The following is an 8,501-nucleotide window of genomic DNA, read 5'->3' on the forward strand; positions in this document are numbered from 1 at the left end:
CTTCTTTTTGTACTTTATTTCGCGAATATTCTCTCAGCGTTCACGAAGATTTTTCGTTGACTCGCGATAATTTTCAATGCCGAATTCGGAACCGCAAACCTCGAAATTTTGATAAATTTTGACCGATGATCAACGCGAAGATCGCGGAATTCTTAAGAATAATCGGAATCGAAAATTCTTCGACAACGATCGACATATCTCGAACAGTGCTTTAGCTGTTTCACGACAGATAAGATAATTGTTATTGCTCGATTATACATATATTATAAAATCGTTTAATGGACAAGGAATAAAGCTATGACTCCATAGTGGTAAAGAAACGGATTTTCTGTGATATCGATAAGTGAGAGGAATATCTGGCATTATGTTTGAAATTAATCATGCAATATTCTCTAATTAGGAAAATTTTTCAAGAGCTAATATATCGACGAAATTTACAGAAAATATAATTTTTGGAATATTATTTTCCCTATCTTTACCTTATTTGCAATCGTCCATATCTAGAACCTGAAAATAACTAGACATACTCTGATTATATTTTTAAACAAATTGGTATATTTTGAGAAACTAATTAAATATTCCAATTTATCAAACAAAATAATTGTATAATTTTTCTACGATATCGAGTAAAATATTTCTTTCACCCCAATCTTATAAATTGTAAATAAAATAAATATTTCATTAAAAGTCGTGTAACTATAATTTTTCTACGTTATAGAGTAAAATATTTCTTCCAACCCCAATTTTATAAATTGCAAATAAAATAAATATTTTGTTAGAAATTCCGTAAATTTGCTCGAGATCGGTTGTCAGCATGCAAGAAACGATCGTTGTAAGTATGTTTCAGATAGAAGAAACGAGTGACATTTGTTCAAGTGTTTATTGGTTAGCGATATTCACGCCTCCTTTGTGCGACAGATTTCAATACGTTCGTTTGATTGTTGTAACGCTGATAAAATGATTTCACTTACTTCAATTTCAACGATAACTAGGTTTACAGTTAGAGTGGAACAAGCTTCCAATTGCTGCACGTGAGAATCAATGAGAGTATTCACATTTCCCTTACAACGTCTCAATACTTTGGAGAAGGCAGGCTCTCCTCGTTCAATTTTCGAGTCGACGAACGAAAATTCGATTAAATTTACCATTGTGGATGCCCGATGACAAAAGTCACGCATGTATCATCGATGGCACTTCTATTTGATAAAACTTCGCTCGAAAAGCGTTCAATTCTAGATTGCAGATGTACAAACAACAACGTTACATCGGCGTAATAGTCGCTAGAAAATGATATTAACCCCAGAATATCGAATGCGATCGTTTCGTTTAATATCCGCATTTATTGTTATTCCTGATAATTATAAACGTCCATATATCCACAATACTCCTTACATTGTTAAAAATTACTTATCTCCAACCTAGAAATATAATCTAAAAATGACAAATGGGACAAAAACAATAAAAATAAATAACATAAGGAAAGACACTGAAATTACATTAATATTCTAGGGTTAATCGAAGATGCCAGCTGCTCGTAAAAATCTCGAAATTTTGATTCACGATTATCACATACGAAATAAACACATAACCGAATTTCATGAAAACGAGGTCGAAAAATGGGTCGGTTGACGATCTTCGAGAAGCGACATCTTCAATTGCACGTGACTCGTAAAACCTGCCTAAAAATCATCTCATCGTGATTCTCATACACAGACATCCTTCGCATTCTCGTGTGAACAACGCTATAAAATATATGGAAGTAAAATGTATAGAAATCAATAAGCATCGTCTAATTACTTCATTCTCGGGGACTAAATTCTAGTTATTGTATCTCGTTCGAGGAAGACGCGTGTCACCCTATCAACTCGTTACTCTAATCGCGAATGGTACTCGTACACGTCGTTTATTATTCCCATGGAAACGTCGAGGACATCGAATCGCGAACGGTCGACGACGAATTTTGTTAAAACGCAGGTCTGACCTGGACAATAGAATAATTATTCTAATTAATCACTCGTCGATCTTCTACGTACATAGCACATTCTCCGCTGTGGCTATTAACCCTTTGCACTCTGTGTCGTCGTTACGGCGCTATTTCAACCACTTGCGTTGGCAAGAAATTCACAGACACGTGTTTCTGTGACAATTGCCTAGCGACGTGTGTACCACGTCGTTGGCGATTCTGCGACAAAAGCATTACGACGTGCGTGACACGTCTTTCCAGCGCAAGTGGTTAAGAGAGCCTGTAACTCCGTTGCCGCTGTTGCGACATCGGAATCCAGAATTCCGTTGGATTTATATCAAACATGGTTAGATAAAATTCCCGAAACACAGGGTTACCGTATGTTTACTGATAGATATTATACTAGTTATATTATATTATATATAATTAGTAATAATAATTATATAATTATATTATATTGGTGTGCCTCTGGCAGAAGAACTGATGAAAATGAAATACTACTTGACTGGTAAACGTTGTACTATGAAAGCTAAAATGATTCGGAGTTGCTGATAGGTGATATTAAAAATTGCTCGGAGTGCAAAGGGTTAAAGTGGTTTCAAAAGTCCAGGTCGTCCTTTCCCTCACCGGCTTCGAGGAGCGATTCACGCTGTCTCCTTGTTTCACCGTTTACCTATAAAATTATCAAAACGACATGCAATTACCTCGAGGTGTTTCCTATCGATGCGGACGAAAGCTCCGATTCGGAAAGAAAGCGACGTCGATCGTGCTTAATAAGATCAATTGCGCTTCGTTACGCTGGACAGTGGATACTTGCGAAAGAAAAGTCGAGGTTCGTATACGTATTATATACAGTAACATCAGATATAACAATTAGGATGATTCGCGAGGCACAACTGTAGGCGATACATATGAGAAAATCAACGATCGTTAAATCGGCAACCATAAACATCCTCTGTGCTCGGAGCAAACTTTCTATTAGAGAAAACATTGACCGTTTTAACAATCTTCTGTACAATATGCACGTAGCGTGGCTGTCATACATTCGCGTGTCACGCACGGCGCAGTTTCTTCATTTTCTTCGGTTTTAGTAACGATTAAGTACGCAGGGCCGTGACATTGTGCTTCTAATGTGCGCTTTCGCGATCAGACGATTCGAGTTTCCTTCGTCGTTGTTTTCGAAAAACCGTTCGATGTCTCTGGTGTCAAAATTGGGCAGCTTCGAGGACGCATTTCGGAAAGTAAGAAATTTTGAAGCAGTCTCGATTTAAAAATGAAAGAAATTGAACTTCGATTTTAGCGAAATATTTGAATAAGTAAAAGCGTAATTTTGAGATTTGGAAATTTTATGTTTAAAGTGGAATTTTATTCGAATAATTGCTGCTCGAAATGTTGAAAGCTTCGAAATTTTGTCATTTTCGATCTTTCGAATTTGTAAATTTGTGAAATTCTAATATTTTGTAGCCTCGGTTGAGAAATGATTCAATCGTCTTCTGATTGTCGAATTTTATTCGTTGCTCGGATGAAATTTGGACTTGAGATCAATTTGGACGATATCGATCGTACCACGACGTGTCACGCAACTTTTCCGAAGTAATTTCGGAGAAGTATGGTTGAGAAAAATCGAAACGTGTCGGTTGGTTGTTGAACGTTGTCACGGCCCTTCGATATTCTCCATCGCGATGGTTTATCGAATACGAGTCCTGCTAGATTACAATAATGGCAACGGTAATTCGCACGATTAATATCAAAATTATTTGATGTCTACGCTCTATGCTTAACCTTACTTCCGATTAACCAGTTACTCATCTAGGATGCGCAGTCAATAGAATATTAATTTTAATATTGTATTCGTAATTCGCATTTATCCAGCACTCGTTTCAGCATGCTCCCAACGAAGGTTTCCAAGGAAGACAATTATAACAAAGGATGCAATCATGACTAACATTGAAAATAACCAGAATCCCTCAAACCAACTATGTTTCATTTAAACAAAGATTGCACGTGTACGTACGAATGTTAAAAAATTATTACGATTAAATTTCAATTCTGTACGACAAATTATACAACACTCGACGAAAAGTACAATTTAACGCGACAGAATAAATAAAATAAATAAATTTTATTTAATTTTTGATCAAATAAATTGGAAATTGACTTTCAAGAACTTGGTTAATTAATAAATAATCATATAAGGAGTGCAGTTGAGCTTCGTTTCTTGACATATTCACGAGTGCGACTTTTAAAACATCGTTAGTCGTTCGTCCAAAACGAAGAAACGATCGATCGTTATGAAAGATCGATGAGCGTGCCGTTTCGACTTTCACGATATTATCACCCTCTTATAAAATCTTCCTTTTCTCTCGTTACAATCAAACAACGAATGATTTTAAAACATAGAGAAAATAATTCTGAAGTATTGAGCAACTTTAAAAGAATGTTGATATATCTGAGAAAAACATACGCTCGAGAACAAAGGATTATCGACACGAAAAATTTCACGATACGGTTCGAAATTCGTTTAACCTGCTGCTCAATCCGATCCAGATTAGACGTACTTCTACGCAAAGAAGAGAATCGAGGGCGACGAGAGACGCGAGTGAAAAAGAAATAAGCGCAACGATAGCACGCCTTTTTGTATTTCCAATTATTTTCCACGGTAGATCTCTATGATACGGTCCTGGTCCACGTACTCGAAAATGTGAGGCGCGTCCATCAGGATCCCGATGGTACCCGCGGATGTCACGAGGAAGAAAATGTAAAGCTGCAGTCGATCGATCACCATCGCCACGTACTTCCAATCTTCTCTTGTCTGAAAGTAACGGAGAAATTTAAACGATATTAATCATATCAAAATTACGATGGGTTACTATAGAATACCATATACTGAGTCATTCGACGTTTCCTGATTATTTCCAATTTTTACACCTAAGATCTTGCGAATAGAGCTCCAGTTCTCGTACCTAGAGCTTTATCCTACCAGAAGGTTAGAAAGATTCTAACGTCTGAACAGTGGTCTGTGAAAAATTGAGAAACAAGGGAACACCGAGTCAATCGAGTCTCCAAACGCGAACGATAGTTGAAAAATTGTACCAATCGAAAGAGATTAACACAATATTGACTATTATTAAATTTTATTCAGAATTTATCTCATATCACCGGCCATTATTTTGTAATTAGAAGCGGAAGTGAAACAATATAAATAAACTGCAATAAATTTTATTTAATATTTAACTTTTAATATTTCTTTCTGGTATGATAAACGGTGTAGCAACCATCTACGTGTAATGGTGTATGGCATGTTTTGCAAGTATATCTCTTAGACAGCGCACTGACCCAACGATGTTGATTCGCATCAAAAGCGCATCACGAGTGTATTCAATCTAATTTGTACTCAATGTGATTTGCACAATGTATTAAGCAAGGTACAGTCCTACCTGTATGTACAAATCTTCGTTTCTCAAGTGTTCAGCGATGAACTCGACAGCTTCCGTAGCCTTGCTAGCTTCGGGGCTAAGCAACACGGAGTCAGAGCTTTCGGATCCCCTTCTGTCAGCCAATCCATCGCCACCAGTGGCACTGGAAGTGCTAGTGGTGTGATGTACCTTCCTGTTGATCTTGCAATTCGGATGATGAAGATCGGACAGCTCCATCACCTCCATCTTTGACTTGGTCAACGAGGATGGCAGGTGTTTGGGTAACTCGGTCGGGCTTCCTGAATAGGTAGAAGTCGGCAACGTGACGTTTGGGATCTCCATCATCCACCTAAGACGTGTCTTCTTCGGTCTCTTCATGAACAGGATCGCTGGCAGGTACTTCAAGAATATTTTCCTGATCAGCTGAGGCATCCTGTGCGTCCTGGGCCCACGGAAGTTCCAATTGATGATGATCACGGTGACCAGGATGCTGACCGTGTTCATGATGAAGGTGAACAGGAGGTACTTGGCGATCAGTGGAAGCACCAGAGACGTCGGTGGCAGAATCTTACTGACCAGCAACAGGAACACGACCAGTGAAAGCAGGATACTGATTCCCAGCGTCACCTTCTCGCCAGCCTCTGCTGGCAGATAGAACACCAATACGCAGAGGAAAGAGATCAAAACAGTAGGAAGGATCAGGTTCACCGTGTAGAACAGAGTCTTGCGTCTGATGATGATGTAGAAGGTAATGTCCGTTTCCGTTGGGATCGCGTGATAGGTATTCAGATAGGCTGGCACGCTGATGATGTCCCAGGTTCCGCTTTTCCAGTAATCAGACAAGTCCACAAAATTTTTGTTATTGTACAAGGCTAGCGAGACTTGGTCGCCGTTGAAGGTCCAGGATCCAAACTTCATGATGCAGGTCTGCTGGTCGAATGGGAAATACGTTACGTCGATGGTGCAGGAACTCTGGTAAATAGCCGGAGGAACCCAGAGGACGTCACCGTTGGGGTAGATCAGGACGTTGCTCTTGTAACGCACCTCGTAGTTGCCATCGGCGCTGGAAATTTGGAAAATCAGTGGTTCCGGGTTTAAATTCGACAATGGGATATGTTAAATAACTTTTCCACGACGTAATTTATAGAATCGATAAATTGATGACCGAATTGACAAGACGAAGAGAGATGATAGAGTCATGGGCAGATAGTTCTGAATTTATAAACGAAATTCGTGCGATATTCACTTTGGCAAGGCGTTTGCTACGTACTTATTGAACAGTACAATGTCTGGCTTCCACACTTTGTCGGGTGGTAACCTGAGAACTCCGATACCTCCATAGTCAGCTGCGTCCCATTGCAGTTGATAATCCGTCCAAGTGAATCTCAACCACACGTTCGACTTCATAATTTGGTTCTTCTCGTTCTGAAAGATATTTTCCTCTGCATCTGTGTCTTTTCATCTCTTTGTAATCGCAAACAGTGTCACGAAATTGTTAAAACGTATAGAGTAAACGAATAAGACTGTCATTATCGATGAGCAACGTATAATACAATATACAGAGAATAACGCACAAAATGAGAATAAAAAGAGAAACAAAAATTCTAAGACTCACGGAAAATAATAAATAAAATAAAATAACAATTGCGATATCTGACTGGTAGAGCTTCTACCTGCAACAGCTTCCATTTCGAGGGAAATTAAACATCAAACGGGGGAAATTAAACATGAAAGACTCTCACCACGTTAATTAGCTGCACGAAAGCGAGACCAAAATTCACGTCCACCTTCTCCGTCATGTTCTGCACGGGTCTGATGAGTTTGTTGTACCCCCTGAACAGATCTCGCACCAACCTCTCCTCATCTTCGGAGCAGCGACCTGAGAAACGAGGACGATTAACACGGAACACTCACTTTAGGCTGAGGCAAATAACAAAACTGATCATCACACAGGATGAATGACTCTTACCGACGCAAAGAATCGCGGAAATGAGGAGAAAACGCGCGAAACGCAAACAAAAATGCATTTTTGGATAGGTTTCAGGTGTCCCACCCGTAGACATCCGTAGATACTACACAGCCACCGTCACGGATCAATATGAGTACGCAGACGCTGGCCAATAAGTGCATTTCCTCGTTTGCCGTCCGATCCACTGGCGCCTACCCTCTTCCATGCTCGGGAAATTAATCGGTAAACCTTTCTCACCGGTTGCTGTCACGTTCGTGCACTCTGTTCCTTCTTCCTCGACTCGATCTGCCTAGGATCCGCTCGTCGAAACGATGTCGCGACGGAGCGAGTCGATGTTCGGGGTTGGAACGAGCGACTGGGGTGCGACGCGTTCGAGGTTTAGGGGTTGATGGGCAGGGTTGCTCACGAGCGACACGCTTCACAGATGCGCAGTCTAGGTGCTCTCTGCGCGATTCTCGGCTCTGTTTTATCGAGAGATACACTGAGAGATACTGGACAAGTCGAGACAATGGCGCGAAAATAAGAATGGGGGTGGAATTTCTCTCGGGTTACGAGATTTTTCGATATTTCCGTTGCCTCGTTTTAATTCGCATTTTTCGCGAATTTTTGTTTCAAATAGGTTCCTACAATGTGGGTATGGGAATACTTATTTTCTGTTTTTCTTTTCTTGTATTTTCTTCTTCTTATTTCCTTGAGTATACATAACGAGGTGTATTGCAATCTAAATTACAAAATATTGTAATTTAGAGGGGTAAATGTAATCTATAGAAAGATTCAATTTATGTCACTTAAAATTGAATTTTAATTACGATTAGATTTTTCTTGATTTCTGAGTTGAATATTTTATTTAGGATCGTGAAGGCTTATAGAAAGTTGTCTAGTTACAATTCTAATTTGTGTACAACAATTAACGATGATTTCTACTGACAGAGAGATTTAGGGGATTTTTAATAAGATCAATAGTGTAAATTTTAATGAATTTAAATTTTTAATTAATGTAAATGTGTAAATATTATTTTGGTCCCAGTTAATTGCATCTTAGAGATTGATTATAATATTAAAATATTTATTTTTTGATAAATTGTTCGAAATGTTACCTTCGGAGCTGGAAATTATTATCGACGCATGCGAGTGCAGAATAAGCTGCTGGGTT

The 8,501-nt window shown here is 39.0% G+C and overlaps 1 protein-coding gene across 1 annotated transcript; it reads right to left on the minus strand.

Moving 5' to 3' along the window:
* Nucleotides 1-4,550: 4,550 nt before the first annotated feature.
* nAChRbeta1 (nicotinic acetylcholine receptor beta1) lies at nt 4,551-7,724 on the minus strand. Its single transcript, XM_017906586.1, has 5 exons — nt 7,349-7,724; nt 7,122-7,258; nt 6,650-6,804; nt 5,401-6,442; nt 4,551-4,775 (listed from the first exon to the last, which is right to left on the minus strand). The coding sequence occupies exons 1-5, from the start codon at nt 7,440-7,442 to the stop codon at nt 4,611-4,613; spliced, it is 1,593 nt and encodes a 530-aa protein (XP_017762075.1). The 5' UTR covers nt 7,443-7,724; the 3' UTR covers nt 4,551-4,610.
* Nucleotides 7,725-8,501: the final 777 nt, after the last annotated feature.

The sequence above is a fragment of the Eufriesea mexicana genome, unplaced genomic scaffold (assembly GCF_001483705.2).
Source record: "Eufriesea mexicana isolate 0111107269 unplaced genomic scaffold, ASM148370v2 scaffold4744748691, whole genome shotgun sequence".
Taxonomy (NCBI): Eukaryota; Metazoa; Arthropoda; class Insecta; order Hymenoptera; family Apidae; genus Eufriesea; species Eufriesea mexicana.

Coding starts and splice junctions, on each gene's coding strand:
- nAChRbeta1 (XM_017906586.1), bottom strand. CDS start 7,442: ATGTCTACGGGTGGGACACCTGAAACCTATCCAAAAATGCATTTTTGT. Junction 7,259..7,348: donor TTCCGCGATTCTTTGCGTCG/GTAAGAGTCATT, acceptor CTCGTTTCTCAG/GTCGCTGCTCCGAAGATGAG. Junction 6,805..7,121: donor TCGTGCAGCTAATTAACGTG/GTGAGAGTCTTT, acceptor AATATCTTTCAG/AACGAGAAGAACCAAATTAT.